The 21,556-nt window shown below is 40.7% G+C and overlaps 2 protein-coding genes across 3 annotated transcripts in view; one reads left to right on the top strand and one right to left on the bottom strand.

Moving 5' to 3' along the window:
- Positions 1-4,949, top strand: dharma. Its single transcript, XM_044202676.1, has 3 exons — positions 1-856; positions 2,184-2,386; positions 2,510-4,949. Exons 1-3 carry the CDS (start codon positions 544-546, stop codon positions 2,627-2,629), a joined length of 636 nt encoding a protein of 211 aa, XP_044058611.1. The 5' UTR covers positions 1-543; the 3' UTR covers positions 2,630-4,949.
- clip3 (CAP-GLY domain containing linker protein 3) overlaps positions 4,337-21,556 on the bottom strand; it is a 25,798-nt gene continuing 8,578 nt past the window's right edge. The window contains exons 3-15 of one of the 2 annotated variants that reach the window (XM_044202673.1): positions 19,106-19,245; positions 17,043-17,136; positions 16,231-16,392; positions 15,958-16,076; positions 15,254-15,490; positions 14,154-14,204; positions 13,864-13,999; positions 12,914-13,069; positions 12,601-12,732; positions 11,987-12,110; positions 11,558-11,625; positions 10,696-10,768; positions 4,337-9,644 (exon numbers count right to left, since the gene is read on the bottom strand). In XM_044202673.1, the coding sequence (XP_044058608.1) occupies positions 9,590-9,644; positions 10,696-10,768; positions 11,558-11,625; positions 11,987-12,110; positions 12,601-12,732; positions 12,914-13,069; positions 13,864-13,999; positions 14,154-14,204; positions 15,254-15,490; positions 15,958-16,076; positions 16,231-16,392; positions 17,043-17,136; positions 19,106-19,245 (1,547 nt within the window). In that variant the 3' untranslated portion in view covers positions 4,337-9,589. The remainder of the gene's footprint in view (positions 9,645-10,695; positions 10,769-11,557; positions 11,626-11,986; positions 12,111-12,600; positions 12,733-12,913; positions 13,070-13,863; positions 14,000-14,153; positions 14,205-15,253; positions 15,491-15,957; positions 16,077-16,230; positions 16,393-17,042; positions 17,137-19,105; positions 19,246-21,556) is intronic. The other variant, XM_044202675.1, reaches the window with a different exon arrangement.

Consider the following 21,556-nt stretch of genomic DNA (forward strand, 5'->3'; position numbering starts at 1 on the left):
CTCACTCCTTATTTTAGAACCGCTTTTAAGTCGCATAATCACATTTTACCAAATGACTAAATACAATAAATAAAGTTCATCATTTAACAAGATAAAATATGGACTCTTCTTCTGTAAAAAAAAAAAAAGTTGATTACAAAATAAGAAACAGGCCAACACAGATTTAAAATCTGAAAACACGGAACAGAATAAAACGTTTTAAAAGCCGGAAGTATTTGGAATAAATCCAGCACGAGCGCTTTGAGCAGCATAATGAAGCTGTTTGAACGTTAACAGTTGAATGTGAGATTAAGTGAACAAAATGACCGATTCCAGTTACATGATCAGTCACATCATCACATCATCCTGCAGTTCAAAGAGTCAAAGGGTTCAAGAGGTCAAATCAAAGCGTCTGACTTCACCCATCACCTCCATCATTAGGCTCATTAGCACATTAAAGCGCCGTCAGGTGTTTGATGGCGGCTTCAGACTTCGGTTTGAGTTTAAAACCGGACACCGGAGGACTCGGAGAGCTCAGAGGCCACAGCAGCATCTCATCTAATCATGGACGGAAGCAGAGTGTCGGACTTCAGCATCGAGCGCATCCTCTCCCCGCAGCTCGGACTCAAGCCGCCGGTGATGGAGTGTTCACCGGACGGATATCTCCAGGGGCTCCCCGGCGGATTCAGCCTGGACTCCGGGAACCGCAGACCTCCTGCGCCGGTCCCGATCCCGGTCCCGGTGCCGATGCCAGGCTGCCTGCAGTACCGAGGGATGACACTTGGAGAGGCGTTTTACCCGCACGGAGCCGGTTTCCATCACGCAGACTTCGGCAGCTCCGGGGTTTACGTGCACTTCAGCAGCCCGGACTCTGCAGGTATTTAGACCTTTCCGGAGCCAAACCTGAGCACGGCTTTTAGTTCAACTCACATTGTTTTGGTTCTAAAAATAAGGAAAGTTTCATCAGTTTAAGTGTAAACTTTAAGGAACTTTTTTTATTTCATTTAGGATGAAATGCTGAGGTTTTAATCAGGAAAACTATTCCTTATTGTCACAAGTCGATCAAATGCCTTCAATAATAACATCATTCAGTAATAATATCATTCAGTAATAATATCATTCAGTAATAATATCATTCAGTAATAATATCATTCAGTAATAATATCATTCAGTAATAATATCACTCAGTAATAACATCATTCAGTAATAATATCATTCAGTAATAATATCATTCAGTAATAATATCACTCAGTAATAATATCACTCAGTAATAATATCATTCAGTAATAATATCATTCAGTAATAATATCATTCAGTAATAATATCATTCAGTAATAATATCATTCAGTAATAATATCACTCAGTAATAACATCATTCAGTAATAATATCATTCAGTAATAATATCATTCAGTAATAATATCACTCAGTAATAATATCACTCAGTAATAATATCATTCAGTAATAATATCATTCAGTAATAATATCATTCAGTAATAATATCATTCAGTAATAATATCATTCAGTAATAATATCACTCAGTAATAATATCATTCAGTAATAATATCATTCAGTAATAATATCATTCAGTAATAATATCATTCAGTAATAATATCATTCAGTAATAATATCACTCAGTAATAACATCACTCAGTAATAACATCATTCAGTAATAATATCATTCAGTAATAATATCACTCAGTAATAATATCACTCAGTAATAATATCACTCAGTAATAACATCACTCAGTAATAACATCATTCAGTAATAATATCATTCAGTAATAACATCATTCAGTAATAATATCACTCAGTAATAATATCACTCAGTAATAACATCATTCAGTAATAATATCATTCAGTAATAATATCATTCAGTAATAATATCACTCAGTAATAACATCATTCAGTAATAATATCATTCAGTAATAACATCACTCAGTAATAATATCATTCAGTAATAACATCACTCAGTAATAACATCATTCAGTAATAATATCATTCAGTAATAATATCATTCAGTAATAATATCACTCAGTAATAACATCATTCAGTAATAATATCATTCAGTAATAACATCACTCAGTAATAACATCACTCAGTAATAACATCACTCAGTAATAATATAAATGGCTGGTAGAGGTCAGAGGGCATCATGTCTGCATTTACACTCACTGAAATGTTGTTTTTTATGTTTTTTTACCAGATGCCCAGTCTTTGGCGGGTTACCATGGTTACCATCAGGCCGGGGGGTGCGCGCAGTCGCGTCAGAAGGCCCGGATGAGGACGGTGTTCACCGACAGTCAGACCAAGCGGCTCGAGGCGCTGTTCGAGCTCACCGACTACCCGGCGGCGCAGGCGCGCGCCGAGGTGGCGAGGAGCACCGGGCTGAGCGAGGAGACCGTCAGGGTGAGTCCGGCCTTTCCTGCCAGCATGAGCCGCTGAGCATGGGGGGGGGGACATTAAATAATAAACCTCACGCAATCTCCTGCTACATGCACTGACATCTCTCCCCTCTCTCTGTGTTTCCAGGTGTGGTTTAAGAACCGCAGAGCCAGGAGGAAGCGGCACCGCAGCGGGTCAAAGGTCAAATCCCCCTCCCGGCCCCCCAGCACCGGAGCAGAGAAGAAGCTCTTCACCTGCCCCCCCTGAACCCGACAGACGGTCCACCCTCCGCTCAGAGCTCAAGCTCATCCCGTGCAGGGACGCTCCCTTCAGAGGTCAAAGGTCAAGGGCACTTCAGCAGGGCGGGGCTAACGCGAACATCAGCAGCTGCCCAGATGTGTGGTGATGCATTCAGAAGCTGCTGGGAAAGTCAGACACCTGAGACTTAACTATGAAGAGTCGTTTGCCTTAAACTGCAGTTTATTCTCTAATGAGGAACTCGTAGTTCTCTAGTTATAAATTAATTTGTATTTCTATGTAATTTATTGAAATAGGTTTTTAACACAAGCACCATTTGTAACCTCGACGGGTTTCGTTAAAAAATAAATTTTGTTTTCACGATACGAATTCAGTCCTGTGTTTTATTTTTATTTGTGTCTTTATTAACTGTATAAATGATGTTTCAGCAACATTTATTTGAACAGAATCACTACACCACAGGATTCACGATGTACGTTGTACTGAAGCACACTGGGAAAACACTCATTATGCAGTCATGTTAAATCTAGTGCCAGATCCATTTTGATAAAAACTAGTTTCTTCTTTCTTTATTTTATTTTTTGCATTATTAAAACTTGTGTTGATGGGTTCTTTTTCTGCTTTTTGAAGAGGAAGGTGCACTCTGAAAACTGACCACTAGGTGTCAATGTTAAACATGTTCTGGGTTTGTTCACAGGCTTGAAACCAGCAGCAGTGGAATTACAAGTAGAGTATTTAAGTACAAGTTTGAGGTACACATTTAAACTTTATGTTACTTAATACTTCCACGATGAAGAGGAGGAGGAACGCACACCAGTGGTGTGGAGGAAGATAGTTTCACACTCGTTGCCGCATTGCAAAATCTTTTAATTATTATTTATCGACGTTAATACCTTAATACTTCTACACCACTGCATTGACAGATACAGTTACTTTACAGATTCAGATTTACAGACGATGGGCTTATAAAACATGTGGTAATGTGATAGAAAAAAATCCATTACAAGCTACAACCTTAAAATGCTTACACATTAATGCATCAGTAATAATAATATAACACTGAAAGGCTCCAGACCCTCAGAGGCTCACTGCATGTCAGTCGCTCAGTTTGGTAATTAGATGAATTTTCACCAATAAGCATGGCGGCCCTGCCTTTTGATAGGATGACCCTTTTCTTTACATGTGGATCATGAACTGTGTCTTTATGATTTAGGCTGCAGGTTCAGTCAGAGCTTCGCTTACTTGGACGTAAAAATAAAACACGTTTGAGTCTACATAGGCTGCAGCGTTTCGTGCTTACATTCCTTATGTGCTTGACTTTTCTACAAATAATATGTTTTCTGAAGCGATACGGCACCGCGAGCGCAGCCTCAGTGTGTTTGATCTGTCAGTGTCTGTCAGAGTCTTAAACTCTGTGCTTGCTCTCACAGTCCTCTAATAGTTTGAAAAAATATTTTCTAAAAGATAAGACAATTTCACAAGTTGAAGGAAATATTTGCATTAGTGGTAACGGCTTGCTACTTAAGAAATCGGAAAGCTATGGCATTAGAGAGGTTATCACATGTCAATCACAATAGTGTATAAAGTTGGAGTGCCTAGAATCCGACTTCATTATATATTATATGTTTGTGTAATTACAGATCAAAATATATTTCAATTTCAAAACGTAACCTCCTAAATGTTTTTTCTGTCAGTGAAAGCAATGGACAGGAGAGGTAGAAAAACAACATCAAAGTCTTTATTATATTCATAGAGTTGTCACTGTTATTATTAGAAGCACTTCCATGCTGATGAGAAGAAGATACACATATTGAAAAATCCAAATCAGAAAATACTGAGAGAGAAAGTTACAGAGAGAGAGAGAGAGAGAGAGAGAGCATGCAGTGAGTATCTGTTAGGACGAGGATGCTCCTTCTCCTGTTTCCCCTTTAACGCCCGTGAGCTTCACACACTTTTAAAACAGGTGTTACTCACACACATGGACTGTAACCAAGCACAAACACACACTACAAAACCGTTGAACAAAAAGTACACTTAGTGAAGTTATCAAAATATAGGCTATATACTGTATATTTTTAAGACGTATTAATGTTAAAACAACCAGTGCTGAGTTAGTTTCGATGAGAATGAGTTCAACATTATATTCTCAGACACATACACCGATCGATTATAGAGGATTTAAAAGGACAAAACCAGCATCAACTACAAATCACAAATACTTTACATTCCTGCTGATCATTTTCCAAATCATCCATCAGTTTTTGACTGATTTCTTCCTTCCAGGCAGCGATTCAATTGACCACTTTTATCTTGTGTGTACAAGATAAAAGAATATTTTGGGACTACCGGTGGCTCCGCAGACTTCTGTTTATATGGGGAGCACTATCATTCGGGAGTATTTTGGAGGCCCAAGGTGTAAAAACTTACATTATTTTTGCCATGTGCCTATTTTGTATGCACACCAACTGGAAAGGAAATACATCTAAAAACTTAAGGAAGGCTTTGGAAATGAGTCAGCAGAAAATAAGTAAGCATTCAGTAGTTTGTAGTTAAAGCGCTAAAAACAGGAAAAACCAGTATAGTCCTTTAAATGGAGCAAATCAAATAGAGAATATGTAATGAATAAAGCTTATTTAATATTTTGTTTGTGTTGAGATGATTAACCAGTGACTCGCTAGCGACACTTAGTGGCCAAACCAGAGAAAGCGCCACATTTACACAGCAGTAGGAACACTATGTTCAAACCAACAGAGGCTTCACTGGGACATATTGACTGTACTGTACGTTAACTGTACAAAGACAAACCTCACCATCACTGTGGTCCACTGACGTCTATGTTCACCTAGGATGAAGGAGTCAGCAGATCCTGACTCTGTGGAGCTTTACCAATGGACAGCGTGCTGCAACAGCTTTTTTTTGTAGCAAAACATTTCCTGTGGTGAAATTATAAACATATGTAAACTACAACTTGTGGAGTTACTTTAGTTCATCAGGCTCTTTTGTTCAGGTTTGAATGGGGTGGCAGGGGAAAGTAGCTAACAGCATGAATGTAGGAAGGTAAAGCTGTCATCTGCATATCGTGTTAACGTGACATCAAGATTCTCACATTTTCAAGAAATTGTCTTCCAGAACATTTCAAGAACAGTTTCAATAACCCAGAGACTAGATGAGAGACTTTCAGAAAAGTGGCTAAAAGTGGAGTTTAAGCCTGACTTCAGTTAGACAGATGTGGAATATCTGGATTTCTTGGTTCGATAACAGTTGGCATTGAGTTCATTTAGTTTTCTCAATTAACTGTGAACTTTAGATGAAGGCTAAAATCCGTTGTAGACTATTTCAACTTCATGAAAGTTGAACAAAGCTGGAATTTGCAGGGACATCATACAACATTACATTTTGGGCAATCGTGATCCTAGCTACCTGATTGAAATTTGTTACAGTGTTCCAGGACAGAAATTAACTCTACTTTACTGAATTCTAGTTTATCCAAGAAAGGTGGGAACCCTGGATTTGCTAACCGATCAGGCATTATTCCCAATTTTTTTCCATCTCTGTTTTTTTTCCATTTAGCTGCAAGTGCTCTGCATCTTAGCAAGCTGATTAAACCAGCTGAACTGCAGACCGTTGGGCCAAAAAACACCTTGACATAAGTGCTACCAGGGCAGGAGTTTGTGTTCAAAATGCTAAACTGTGGCATTTTATTTCTCTTGGTGTGAAGCACTTTGTACTTTGTTTTGAGAAGTGCTCTATAAATAAAGGTTTATTATTATTATAAACTGATCAGTGCTCTGCTCACCTATCAGGACGCCACATAAATCAACCTACAACTCGTAACAAAGCTTAAGAGTTTAGTGAAGTACTACTTGCTCCATTTGACCTTTCACTGTATCATTTAGCAGCAACGCTCAGAGCTAAGCTTTGAGTTCAAGCTAGAATGAAAAGCTTTGGTCTGATCTCAGCCCGACTAAATTCTGCAGTTGGTCGAGCTAAAGTGAGTACCTGATGAGTTTAAGCGCTGTAGTTATCATTAGTATAATGTTGAAGCTGATTCCACGGGCACAGAAAGAACAATTATCAACAGCAGTGTGCAGGAGCAACCACAAAGTGTTTCCTTTAGCCGAGGCTGCAGAGCGCAAAGACAAACATTCGGAAAAAAAGAACCCAAAACTCTGTAAAAAGGATTATGACCCATAATTTGCAGGTACAATCGTCAATTACAATTTTTTACGATTACAAATCACAGTTTACACTGATACAGAGAGACATGAATAGTTTTACAACTCTGGTAACATGCAGTCGGATCTCCAAGCTCTGTATGTTTTACGTCCAAAAAATACAAAATTCACAAGTATAATCAAGTCTTTCTGGAGTTGTAAAACTAACTACATCTGTCTGAATAAATGTGAACGTCGACTCATGGTCATAAACTGACGATCTGACCTGTAAAACATGCATTACATGCAATGCCATTTATAGATTTAGATGACAAACTTTGGATTTCCACCGTTGGGTTTACATAGTATTTGTTTTTGGATAAAGTTAACTGTATATCCACTTGCTGCTGTGGCCCAAAAGAAATCACACTGGCTCTTATACTTTTGAATCTACCAGTTATTAAGGTGTAAATGTACACAGACTGAGTTATTTTCTCAGCCTGAAAGCGTACGAACATTTGTTGTTTGGTAGTTTTGGGCGTCTCGTCTCCCGGCAGCCTCGACTATCAGAGTGTGAGCGTGTTCATCTCTCTGTATTAGTGTGCTTACAGAGTGTAAAGAGACATTATCACAGGAACCATTTCCACACAGAGATAGGTACACTGTTCACATATTGCTGTTTTCAGTTACGCACATACTTGGAGAGAGATTTTAACATGAAGCACACACGTAAATTCAGATTAACTTGTTTTTGTTTTGTCTTTTCGCAGATGCTCACATTCACAAAACATACAGAAGTCTTATATAAATGGAGAAAGAGGGATGAGAGAAGAGGGGGAGAGAAATTGAGAGGAAAACCTTTACAAATATCATGGACTCTCTGGAGAGATTATCCAGGGTTTAAATATCTATGTTAGGAAATTAAAAACCTCAAGATGGAGATTAATGTTTGATGGAGGGACACAGAGATATACAACTGATTATCGTAAACAGATATTCAACTCCAAACTGATTTAATGTTGTTTTAAAGCTGACATCATCTTTAAATTAAGCTTATTTTCAGACGCAAGCAAGGCGGCAGTGACACAAAAACATTAATATCACATGTAGCGGGGCTGAAAACACTTTTTGATTTTTAAGTTGCATCAAAGAAAGTCATTGTTTTGGGTCTGTTAGCACTTTTGGTCAACAACAAATTACGACTGCAGCTCTGTATAAGATTTCTATATTATACTGTAAATTCTAACTAGATGGAATAATGTTTGTATTTGGCAATACACTGGTTAATAATGACACTATAATGTCTAACTATAGTACTTCATCTATTAAAGACTAAATGAACTGAATCTTTTGTTCGTTTTTTAAAGTAATAAAGGAAAAAGTCAAACCCAGCTGTTTTCTGCGTGTTCAGATTTGCTGTGAAAGGGCAACTAGAGCAACTTAAAGTTACACTTCATCTTGCTGTAATAAAATGATGTCTACATTGTCACGTTCCCTGCATGTGACAGGAGATGTTTCATAGAGACCAAAAACCATTTTGTTATCTCACATCCCAACGGTTAAATTAAACCTGTTACTTACATCGGAAGGATAAAAAAATATAACTGACTGTAACAATATGATAAAATACACTTAAGTCAGTATGTGATTAACCCTGTTTTCAGTTTGACATCAGAGATTAAAGCATGCAGGTGATAAAAGTTGTTCACACACAGTCTAGAGTAATGACGTTTTCTAGGATTGAGACTGGATCTAAAGCACTGATTTGTACGCTCACGGTTACATGTGTAACCATGGTTCTCTATCTCTCCGGCTCAAGACTGCTCCCAAACACGTTCAAATCAAATTTAATCAGAGACCATGCATGCGGTTAGTCAATTAGTTCACGGACACCGCAGTTGATGTGTCTTAAGAACAGGATCGGTACTGTACTGGGTGAAGAGATAGTCTCGACACAATAGAGAACCGGAACTTTTAATGCTAAACGAAGTTCTTGGTCTCAGATGAGTTGTGAAGAAGCGGCAGCCGGATCGACTACAAACAACTTGATACCCGACACATCTTCTACGGAAGGACACAAACACTTTGAACAACGCAGAATTTCACACATTGAAATTCTCAACATGACAGAAGTGTGAGTGTTTCCAGTAGCGCTCTCACAACTGTCATGGCAGCCCAGTTTCTATATCGCCCCCTCAGGACCAATGCAGAGTATATTACGGGATTTAACAAGTATGCGTACGTTTGTGAAGTGCAAACCGCGAGTCAAAACATCAGCCTTATTTTCGAATTTTAAGCTAGCTGGTGCCAACCTTAACGTTCATTTCAAAATGGTGAGACCCAAATTGAGCAAAAACAAAACATGTAGCAGCACAAACTTATGTTATGTGGTTTTTGTTATCCTTAGAGAAACTGAACAGCAGTTTTTCTGCCCCAAATAAAGAGACAACATGGACAAATACCAAGCTGGGACAATGAGATGAGAACTTGTTGAAAAAAATGCTAAGATCTGTAAAGGGGTAAAGAGAATATTTTAGGGGAATTGCTTTAGCGGAGCTGGATTCTCAGTTTCATTAAAGGAATGCAGGACGTTTTGATCAGCTACAAGGCACTATAGATTTTGCTATAGAACGGCTAAATTAGAGGGATTTGGGCTGAGAGAAGAGAGACGGGGTTTCACCACGAGAAGGTCGACCGACGACAGTGAAAGTCTGAAGAGACTGAGAGAGAGGAAAGCAAAAGTAAAAGATGAAGAGAAAGAACAGCGGAGATATCGATCTGGTGGAGGAGAAGAGGAGGAAGAAGGAGGGCACGGTTAGGACTGCATCTCAGCACGCAGCATCCACGGAAACCAACAGCAGAACAGCAACCTGGAGGAGGAGAAGAAAGGAGGAAGAAGAGGAGGGAGATAGAGTGAAGATAGCGAGATAGAAGAGGAAGAAGCGTGAAGAAGAACAAAGGGAAGAGGAGTTGGGAAGGGTGAGGAAAAAGAAGAAGAGCAGGAGGAGGAGGAGGAGGGTACAGGGGTTTAGTAAAACTGAGCTCTGTTTACACCACCTCAGTTTGTGTGTCTCAAATTCTGATTTTTTGCTCACATTTTGAACATTTAAAATGCTGCATTCATGTCATGTTGGAGTAACAGTAATTATTCATTTCTGACTCGTGAATACGTTCATGTCAACATCCGAGTTACAATTACGACTCGGAAACTCTGGGAAGCTCCGATTTATCTGACATGGCGCTTAATATTACAGAAATGAAAAATATCAATGCCTCGCATCAACCGAAGTCCGGCGTACAAGGTACTTAAACACTGTAAACAACTTGAGCACGAACCCTCACACGACCAACTCTCATTCATTCATCATTCAAATGTCTCTTCAGGAAAAGTGAAAGTATTATTAGCTAAATGTTCTTTAAGTATCAAAAGTAAAAGTACTCATAATTCAGGAAAATGGCCCATGTGAGTGTTATACTATTATAATTTATATCACTGGATTATTATTACCGATAATGTGTATGTAGCATGTTACTGTGGTAGTGGGTTCATTTGAACTATTTTATTTCGATCTGTAAAGTAACTATAACGGACAAATACATCTAAAAGGGTAAAGGGTACAACACAGTACGATGCAGTGGAGCAGAAGTATAAAGTGGCATGAACTGGAAATACTCAAGTAAATTACAAGTATCTCAAATTTGTATTTCAGTACAGTTAGCGTAGTTACAGTCCACCACTGCCAACTGTGTAAACATACAACCATCTTGAGCTGCGATGACGTGAAGGCAAGACTCTTCTCTACCTTCCACCCCCCCATGACATGAACGCAGCACAAACCCACGTGGAATATTTGAATATTTTCAGATATTTTAAGGCAGAAGGTCAGACAGTCTACCAGTCCGTCCGCTCTCTGTTCTCACCTGGATATGGAGCTCTCAGAGGTCAGGTCTTTAGGAGAACGCATCGTGTTGAAGTTACGCTTGGGCTGTGACACTGCAGGACACAAACAAATGTAAGTAACGTAGGTATCAACGCTTAATGCAGAATTAATGACGTGATAATTGTTGATTTGGTGGTTAATATAAAGGTCAGTAAGTTCTAACTACCATCTCAACACAAACCACCAACCCAGCGACACTGCTTCCAGGTTGATAAATATATGCCTCTGATCCTTAAATGGAAATTCTCTATTATTTGGTCTTATTTAGGGTTGAAATTATTTTCCTTTCAAACTTCATTGCAGAGAAACATTTAAATTAACAGACAGCTTAACAACACAATCCAGTCAGAATACAAAACACGTTTACCTCTAAACCTCTGACTGATCAGACAAAACCAAGACAAATGTACCTGAACTGCTTTAATATAATCAGGCATCACCGAACTTTGTGCTCCATTCAGCTAAAATAAATTCAGGTACAGTCGGTAAGTTATGCTCGTGGGGAAGCTTTGAGTTGTAAAGAACAGTCGTAACAGACCGTTTAGGTGATTTCTTTTTACTTCACCTTTAACGCTGTAACTTTAAAGTCAGTGGTTTAAATAACTCGGTTAAACTGGGCTTGTTTCAGACCCGTCTGATGGCTCATGCTGTGATACTCTGTTGTAAAGCCGTGACCACAGAGTCCCCGTCTCTTCAGTAAAGCTAACGTGTTTATTATAACTGGTGGAGGAAAGGTGGACAAAACTACGAAAACAATAACTACGTCGTACAAAAGGAGATCTCCTTGAAAGCTGCGAGCGTCAGATGGCGTCCTGTAAGTCAGTACAATGAAAGATACTTACTGGTGACTTGGTGGACTTTCTTCACCATGGATCTGTCATTCTGTGAGCCGTCTTTAGGGCCTCCGATTCTGACAAAACAACAACAATGAAAACAGCGAGTTTATTTGTGACTTTAAGATATTGGCCGAGTGAATTCATATTAAAAAAAGATGCTTCTGTAGAGGAAGAAAACGTAATAATATCCTGGTTTATAATGGACCACTACACAGCACCAGGCTTCCACTGGTTTGAACGTCCTGCAATATTTTGACTTTAATATATCACGCTGAAATTAAAACCACCACTCATTATAACATCCTCAGACTGTGCCTGTCATGCACTGTATCAGTAAACGGATTTTGACAGATTATGATAAGAGAAACTAAAACAATGATCAGTAAATAAAACAGAAACCTTCCAGGTTTTGTGGTGTCCTGAACACACTCTTACCTCTGGACGCGGGAGGGCGGAGCAAACACTCCATACTTGGGCAGGCAGCTGAAGTAGCGGACTCCAAACACCGAGCCGTCGTGTTTTCCTGTCGGCTGATCCAACTCGATACCAAACCAGTAACCTGCAGGGACACAAACAGCTCAGGGCGCACCTGGTCTGCCTGTTTGGGGTTTTTACAGTTTTTTTGAAAGCTGCTAACGTGTTAACACGCACGCAGTTACATGTTAAAATGCTAATATTTGGAATTAACATTCAGCATGTTAGCTTGTTATGACAATGATTTTACTCCACAAAGAGCCGTCTAACAGGTACATGGACACAGTTAACCTGCACACAGGCAGCGTGCTAACATGCTAACACTGTGCCTGGCATGTTACCTTATTCCACCCAGTTTTCCTGTGTATTTTTCTCTCATATTTGTCTAATACTGTGCTTAATGATTTGTTTTTTCTTGGCTGAAGTAAGTTTCAGTGTTGATTCAGATTAGTAAAAGATCTGCTTCTATATTAATGACTTTAGAACTACAAATGTCTGACCAAAGGGGAAGAAGTTTAGAAAAATCTGTATATCTGTATCAGTACAGAGAATCAGCTGAAGACCGGCAGATGCACCTGGAGCGAAGTCGGTTTTGCCGTAGAAGCGAACGATGCCGTTTTTCTGTCCGGCCACCAGAACCTGATCTCCAACTTCCACGTTCAGTCCCTCCGGATCCAGACTGGCTACTGAGGTCTTCTTCCTCTGGGCTGAGAACACACAGCAAACACACTCACAACGATGGATACACTTATGTCTCTGTAACACTGACGACATGGACTGATACAAACATACTGTACCGCAGACATTCATTTATCAAATTTTTTTTTTATTTGATATTTGACATTTACTAATATTCCAAAAAGACAGACAACATTAAAGCTGTGTTACCTTTCTCTCTCTCCTTCTCCTTCTTCTCTTTCTCCTTCTTGGTCTTCCCGGCGAGGCGGGAGGCCAGGTCTATGCGGGGGGTTCGGGGGGTGGAGGTGACAGATGAAGGTGTTTGATCCACAGCCTTGGAAATCTTTGACACCGGGGCAAAAATCCCTGCAGGGCAAAAAAAGACACTTAAACCTCAGCCAGCAGACACAGAGCAACACGATCGTCCCACTGGAGTCGTGTTTGTTTCCACCTGAAGAGTGTACGTCCAACATTCAGCTCTGGTTTGGTCTCCACCAACTCCTGAGAAAGAGATCTGGCTCTTTAGCTGCTGGATGTTCCCCTTTCTTCAGTCTCTAACTTTGTCTGCCGTTTTAGTTATTTCAAAATATTTGAAATGAGCAAATACATTCGTTTTTACGTTAGTTTTACTTTTTCTTTTAGTAGTTTTTACTACTAACTGCTTTAATATTACTTCAAGTGAAGTTATTCAGTATGAAATGAACCGCAAAAATGAGTCAGAATGAGTTAATGTATGTATATTCATTCATGCTGAATTGAATTGTTTAAATTTAAATAAACCTTTCTGCTTGGTGAGAGAAGAGACAGTTGAGCCGAGCTGAGCTGTCGGATGGACTGTGTGTGCTTTCCTGATTCAGCTGTTGAAAAAAATGTAACAGTCGTCTGTAGTTGGAGTCGAAGCTTAGTGCACCAAACTAGACAACACCATTGCTAGTGTGTAAGCTGAAGCCCCACCCAGGTCAATTATCAGCAGCCACCACAGGAATCAGCAGTGTTTGTCGTAGGCATATGACTTGAAATTGACCGCACATCTGTCTCCTTGCATATTCATATATACAAACTGCGTACAACAAATAATTGAGCAGAATGAAAAGCTCTGTGGAGCTGCGTTTGCAGGGGTTCAGTGACTTGCTCAAAGGCACCATGATAGCAGCTGTTACCTAGTTTAGGAGGGCAGATGAAGTAGCGGACGCCGCCCACACTGCCATCGTTTTTTCCCTCCGGCTCGTCCAGCTCCACGCCGACCCACTGACCGCTGGCGAACTCCGTCGTACCACAAAACCTCAGAGTGCCGGTCTGAAAGCGAGACGGGGGGATAAGGGTCTGAAGTTAGAAGTGACTTCTCTACAGATGGAGTGAAGGTTTGAATTTGTCATGTGACAGGCAGAGAGCATGTTGTCAGAGGGGTGAGTCAGTTCAGTTAGTCTACAGTCCGCCCGGTCCAACCAACCTGTTTGAGGTTTGCAGTCGGGCTGTCGTCTCTGCTCTGGTCTCTCTGGAGCTACACAGTGGGAACACACTGTTCAGAGCTCATACAGCACGGTGTGAAGGACAAACTGGCAGCCATCACACAAAAGAACCCCAAACTTGAATCTCTCCTGCAAAAATGCATTCAGCTGCAGTCCAGCGCGCCAATCCAGGACAATTACACCGCCAGTGTAGTACTTGTAGTACTACACCATGGAACTGTCATACGCTGCGAGCAGCTCGCCACTGAGTCTCTTGTTTTTGTCTATTATTGCATTAGACCCGTGTAAACTAGTAAACTGTGAATCTTCCTCGGGACTGCCAGATTTAGCTGTTTGTGCTAATTTTCACATACACGCTTTTTACACAACATACAGGTAATCTATAGTTTACATAATGCAGAGCTGCTCAGTCAGTTATAGTCAGTTTTAGTTTTATTTTCAGTAAGTAAGATGGATCCTTTCTCTGAGTTGGGGAGCCTTTGGACTGCCAATGCCTGGTTTCCCCTACAGTAGAGACCTGGGTTGAAAAAAAAATGGGAGCTCTTCCAGGACATTTTAATTGACTCCCTCGTCTGAAAGTTATTAATTATCAGAGTATTGATTTTGATTTGTCGACAAGCTAAATTAAATGGACGTGGCGGCGTTTATTGTTGAGTAGTTGGGGCCAATCCCTCGCTTGTCCTAAATGAATATTATTATTACATGAATTTAAATGTAACTTTGTCGACTTCAGCTGGTTATACTGTATGTTACTTCCCTTTCCCCTTGACACCAGGGCTGTGACAATGATCAACGTTTTTATCTTTGAGGTTCATTCAATCTAATAACACAAGGAAAAGCTTCATTTTACCAATAAATTGCATTTTGAGGTTATTTGCTGTAATTGGTTTAAACATTCTCACAACTAAGAGACGTCACTGACTGACATTTTCAGGCAGCTCAGAGTTAATCATCAGCTGCTTTAAAACACCACATTCTGTGCATCTACATCTTTTTTCCATTGTCTCTATAAGACATTTTGGCGTTAATCTCAGTTTGAGGACAGACCAATAAAATCCCCGACCCTCAGTGTGGCTCTGACCTTCATGTCGTCCAGCAGCACGCGCTCTCCCAGCTTCAGCCCCAGCGAGGACAGCATCAGGTTTCCTGGGATGTTGTCATAGTTGGGCAGCGTGGCTCTGGGAAGGTTACAGCTCAGAGGGACGGCGTCCAGCAGCAGCTGCTTCAGCTCTTTGGCCACCATGGCGGCCTCCGCCTTGTCCAGACTCATGTCCATCGGGTCAGGAACCACGTCCCCTGGAACCAGGCCCTTATCATTCTGCAGAGAGAGGAGGCAAAGAAGAAGACAGTGGCAGACTTTTCTGTATTTAGATCAAGTAATCAATCTGAAAGTCAAGATTTAAGAAAACACAGGTACATTCAAGTGCAAGTTTTTGGAGTGTGCAAGGACAGATATGAGCATTATTTAGTCCACATGAGCAGATGTGTCTGGGGGAATGTGTACAAAATGATGCGCAAGATATCTAGAATATTTCCATTTAATAGGTTTGTGGTGCTCAACGATGGCTGTGTCCCCAAATGAGCCAATCAGTGCCGTGTAGGCGGGATTAATGTGTTTTTTTTTAACAATGTCAGTCAACAGAAAACAACTAACATGAACATAATGACAGACAGAAGAATGAAGTGAAACTAAATGATGATTCAGTGTGAATATCAAGCTACAGGTTAACTACTCCCCCCACACACACACACACACACAAATAAAGTAAGGTAAAGTGTTTTTACCCGGACAGTGGGGTTGGCTCCGTGCTCTAGCAGACATTTGACTGCACCCAGGCAGAGGTTGGAGGCAGCGATGTGGAGAGCTGTACCGTAGTGGAAATCACTGCATGTGGAGTTCAACACTGTGGAGACAACAAAGGGTCTGAAATAACAGACTAACCTCCACTCCTGAGTTTAAGCTTTCAGTATTTACTGTAAATATTTAGCGAGTAGTCGATGATTGTTCATGATGTGTGATCCATGATGTGATCTGTGTGTGTGTGTGTGTGTGTGTACCTCTGGGTTTAGTGGCTTTGAGCAGGACTCGGATAAGTTCTGGGACATCGAAGTAAGCGGCGTAGTGCAGAGCGTTCATGTTGGTCCAGCGGCTCCTCAGACTCACGTCGGCGCCCAGAGCGATCAGGTGGCTGCTGAGACGCAGCGCGGCCGCCGGGTCGCCTGCACACACAATGAGGACCAAACTAAGAGGAGCTCCGGCTTTACAGCAGCAGGGGAGCAGAATCCAAAACCCGCCCGACGCTGTCCGTCACACCACAGATCCTCCGAGACGCCCTGTGCCCTGACTCGGAACGATGTGAAGAACTGATGTTGGACTTTATTTACGGTCATTGGAGTCATTTCACTAGACCCTCTGTAGGGCGTATTGTGTTTGACTTAATTCACTTAATTAGTGTCAGACCTGAAAAAGGGATCCCTCCTCTGTTCCTCTTCCTGAGGTTTCTCCCTTTTGTCCTGTTAAAGAGGTTATTTTTGTGGGGTTTTGTCATCTGAATCGAGGGTCTGAGGATAGAGTGTCGTATATTGTACAGATTGTTAAGCACTCGGAGGCAAATTTGTGATTTTAGACTACAAATAAAACTGACTTGACCTGACTTGACTATGCACAGAGGAATAAGCTCAATAATTTCTAGTAGAATCAGTTCATAGTTGGTTTTGGTCTTTTCATGGGATTATCTGTTAATAATTAAAAGATAAAATAACACCAGGCTTATCCTTTAACTGATCACCTTCCTATAAATGCTGCAGTGCGGTCCAGCAGGGTCGTGTCAGACTGACTGATTGGATCCATATTAAATAAGTAATCTTACCGACTCCATGTGCTCCAGCCTTACAGCTGTAGTGAAGCAGCGTCATGTCGGTCAAACCGTCGCGGTCGTTCACATGACAGCCCCGCTTCAGGATCTGAGACACAGAAAGGACAGCAGTTCAGAGAGGATAACACTTACTGTAGGCGTTTGTATGTTCACTACCATTTCAATAATGCACCTGTCCCGACGTGCACATTTTTCCTCACATTATCTCAATGAATCTTTCGTTAAATGCCTCTTCCTTGTAAGAACACATTAGAAAAAAGAAAAGAGGCGGCTCATTGTGGGAGTAGTAGCTTTTAAGTTGGCTAATTTAGCATGCTCCTCAATTCCTCAATGGTTTGTCTTCAGTTAATTAAACACAGCTTTCCTTTCGATTCAAGAAAACAACGGGCGTGAAGGGAGTTCTTGCTTTCTATCTGTGGCTCTGCCTCGTCAATTATTTTCCAAAATCAGGAGATCCTATAGTGTGTTATCACTTATTTAAACAGCATATTGTCTTCATATAAACAAAATCTATTTTCAATAGCCTAAATTAGCTATATTAATTGTTTTACATATTTGTAGCAGTTTGTTAACAAGTGAAACCCAAAAGAAACAGTGTAAAGCTCCTTTCCAATTAGTTGACTGGCCTGTATTATCTTAAATATTGGATTTTATTTATATGTTTGATGATATGAACGTTTTTTTTTCCCACTCTGGCGCTCGTAATTACAGTCTGAACAATATGAACGCAGCATTAACCCACAATGTTCTTGGGCTCATCGGACCTGGTGTTTGTTAAAATAAAAACTTTGTGGTGTGTGTGTTTGTTGGAGCACAAAACATCACATGAAATGTCTGCGACTTCACTCCATCTTTCTGAGTCATGTTACTGTCCGCTCCTTGTTTTTTATTGCTCCAGGCTGAGTCAGTTTCCTGCTGAGTCATGGTAGAGCCTCAATGACTTCCCATCTCTCTCTCCCTCTGCACCACTTTCTCTCTGCTCTCTCTCTTTTCAAGTCCATGCAGCCATTTTAACTGGGCCATTATCACAATGTTTGTGCGTGTACTTGTATTACTGACATTGTGGGGGACACTGGCAAAGGTTAGGGTTAGGACTGGGGTTAAGCAGGTGGTGGTTTTAGTTAAAGTCAGGATATGTCTCCAGGGAAAGAATGTAAGTCAATGACACGTCAATCTCTTAAATGACAAAAATGTGTACCTGTGCTGCTAATGGTCGGGCTAGGGTTAGGGGTTAGTTTCAGTGGTCGTACGCTTCGTGCTTTTAAACAACCTCTTTGCCAGTTATACTGTAGCAGCTTTCAATCCTGTTTTTTTATTTTTTTTTTATTATATTTGGATCATGATTTGTGCCTTGAACAGAATGAAATGTGAAATGTCAAGTCCAGCATTCAGGCTTTGCTCTTACAGCTTTAATACCAGCTTCGCGCTGCCCAGTGGGATTTCAGTTTTCATTATCTGTGTGTGTGTGTGTGTGTGTGTGTGTGTGTGTGTGTGTGTGTGTGTGTGTGTGTGTGTGTGTGTGTGTCCAGAGAATTGAATCTGGGTCAATGTGACAATGACAACCGAGTGTGGATTCAGGCTCCATGCCAGAACAACTAGGGCAGTGATACAGACATGCAGTTAAACACAACTGCTTAAAGGTTTGAGCCACAAGACAATAGAGAGCTGCAGTCCTGCCACGTTTTTTTAAGCTAGCCTCTGTTGCATTTCTATGAGCTTCTTTAGCTTTAGCATTAGCTTCTTCCTCTTATCCCTAGACAGGCAAGAAACCTCTGTGTCATATTTGACTCAGAATTTAAATCTGCTTTTTATCATCTGAAAAACAGATGTGGGCTATTTCTCTCTCTGAGTGACAAAGACTAACGTACTCTTTTACATCTAGCAGGCTTGACTACTGTAATGCTCTCCTATCTTGTCTAAAGAAAGTTGTGAATCTGTTAAGACATCCTTCTCACTTTACGAATTTCAGCTAGCTGTGTAAACAAAAGTTGAAGAACAAACTGACCCAAACCAGGGATGGAAGTGTTTCAATGTTGTAGGTATTTGTGTGTTCTCACCTCATAGCCGATGAGGTCAATCTTGTGCTGCACCTGGGGAACCCATTGACGCACGATGGCGAACAGCTCTGGGATGGTGGTCCGAGGATCCATAAGGATCTCCAAACAGGCCGGGTCATTGGGGTCAAAGAAGGTGAAAGCTGGAGACAGATGGAGATAATGAAAGTTAGCAGTAAACCCAAAAACAGCCAATGAGACCACAAATAACTAATAGAGAAACAGAAAAAGGAAAAGAAAGGAAAGGAACTAGGAAAGTACAAGAAGAAAGATCAGATGAAAAGGAAAACCAATTTAGGAGAGCATTTGAGATGGCGATGCCAAGAAGTTTCTGTCACCCTCATCAAATCAGAAGTAACCTGTGAGCTCTGCAGTTTCTCTTCCTGCCAGCTCTGCAGTCTGAGCTCTGGGGCAGATTTCATTTCACTGAGTAACTGCAATCAATCTGATAACAAACTTTCCTAACTGTCAAAAGCTCAGGAGTCCTTCAATGGACGGCAAACTGACCTAATCTGATGTAGTTCTAACAACAAGATATTAGTTGTTGGGGAGATGCAATTTGATTGGAACTTGATGGGTTTGATGAGTTTTTATTTCTCCCTTCTGGTACAGCATTGAAGGGTTCGTTCTCCCAGAAAACATATTTTCTCTGTTGACTCTGCAGATAGTTCTGGTTTTATTTTCCCAGGTTGTGAGATAGATGCTTGAAATCCATCCATCCCATTTCTGCTGCCCCAGGTCCGGGTCATGGTGGCAGCAAGCTAAGCAAGGCAGCCCATACATCCTTCTCTCTAGCCATGTTCTTCAGGTCTTTTGGGGGATCCTGAAGTGTTCCCAGGCCAGATGTGTTCCACGTCTGCCTCATGGTCAAGTTGGACATGCCTAGAAAAGGGAGATGTCCTGGAGGCATCCTAATCAGATGCCCGAACCACTTCAAGTCGACACCTTGGAATTATAAGGTTCTATCTGACATTTTTGTCCAAATTAAGTTATTCACATATTCTTATTCTGTGACAACTTATTAACATTATGTGAGGTGTTTTTTTAAGTTGTATGTACATTTTATTTAGAAAACAAAAAGGGTATATCTCCAATGTCAAACTTTAACTTGGTTCTATAAGGTTTTACTTGTGAGCCAATCAGCACTTCACAATGCCCACTGCTCAGTGACAGCGGGAAAAAGAGCAGAAAACTCGGTGGAGATGAGAAAATGTCACGCAAAGTGATGTTTATAAGAAACCTCAGGATCGAGGATTTTATTGATGGTCTCGTGAAGGACAGCAGTACAAAGGCAAATGCTTGTCTCTTGATGTTAGCATTAGCTAAAGGATAGGTTCGGGTTTTTTCCCATGACTGGAATAAAGGTTAAAGACTTCAAAAAAACTGAAACTATCCTTCAGTGTTTGCCTCTTAATGTTTTTTTTTAATAATCATGTTTTGCAAGATAGAACCTTATAATTCCAAGCAGAAAGTGAGTTCTTAGGATTAGAAGGTTCTACCTGCATTTGACCTGTTCCAAAAATGTTTTTTACTAATTTGATAGGATTTTGATATTGTACATTTAGAAAACATTTACGGTGTCTGTCATTTTCATATGTGAAAGAGACCTATTCCACATATAATTTTTGCTATTTGGAATGCAAAAACTTGAAGCTCAGTATCTCAAAACCGCTCAGAACGCAGATTAAACTTCCAAATTCCAAGGTGGTGAAGTAGCTACTTTCAATGCAAAGCAGCAGCAGTCTCTAGCGCCCTGTTCACACATACAGATTCAAAGTAACAGGCTCTCTCTTGCCTTTAATAAGCCTGAAGCTTGCGGGCGAATTTAGTGTTAAGCACTAATTTACATACTCTGCTCTGATTGGACAGTTATTTTCTCCTGTTGCCACTGTACTGGCAGACAGTGAAGTAGTTTCCAGAGCAATGTGTTTCCATGCATTGTTTTCATTGGTTTTGTTTTCTCATAGTTGAATTGAAGTTGAAAACAGCTGTGCTTCCGTTTCCCGAGGGAATCAAAACAAGTGCGACTGTTCGTCTCCAGGTTGTCGCTCCCGCACGTCAGAGGAAATGCATAAAGTTGAACCTTTCTCAACTCCAGGTGAGACTTTTGAGTCTTGAAACACAGTGGGCAATTTCATGATTGCATTAAAAATGAATGGCAGCCTGTCGCACCTCTAGTGTTTGAGTTCTTATATGTGAACAAGGGTAAGGGTGAGCCCAGCCACCCTGCGAAGGTAACTATTGTCGGCTGCTTGTATCTGCAATCTTGTTCTTTCTGTCACTACCTACAGTAAAGCTCATGACCATGGGTGAGTGTTGGAAAGTAGATTGACTGGTAAATCAAGAGCTTCACCTTCAGCCTCAGCTGCCTCTTCACCACAATAGTCCGGTATAGCGTTGGCATCACTGCTGACCACGCACCAATCTGCTTGTCCATCTCATGCTCCATTTTAG

This window comes from Siniperca chuatsi, linkage group LG7 (genome assembly GCF_020085105.1).
Source record: "Siniperca chuatsi isolate FFG_IHB_CAS linkage group LG7, ASM2008510v1, whole genome shotgun sequence".
Taxonomy (NCBI): Eukaryota; Metazoa; Chordata; class Actinopteri; order Centrarchiformes; family Sinipercidae; genus Siniperca; species Siniperca chuatsi.

Excerpts from the sequence above, each read along its gene's own strand:
- dharma (XM_044202676.1), top strand. The coding sequence starts at position 544 with ATGGACGGAAGCAGAGTGTCGGACTTCAGCATCGAGCGCATCCTCTCC. Across the intron at positions 857-2,183 it reads CAGCAGCCCGGACTCTGCAG|ATGCCCAGTCTTTGGCGGGT; the intron begins GTATTTAGACCT and ends TTTTTTTACCAG. Across the intron at positions 2,387-2,509 it reads TGAGCGAGGAGACCGTCAGG|GTGTGGTTTAAGAACCGCAG; the intron begins GTGAGTCCGGCC and ends CTGTGTTTCCAG.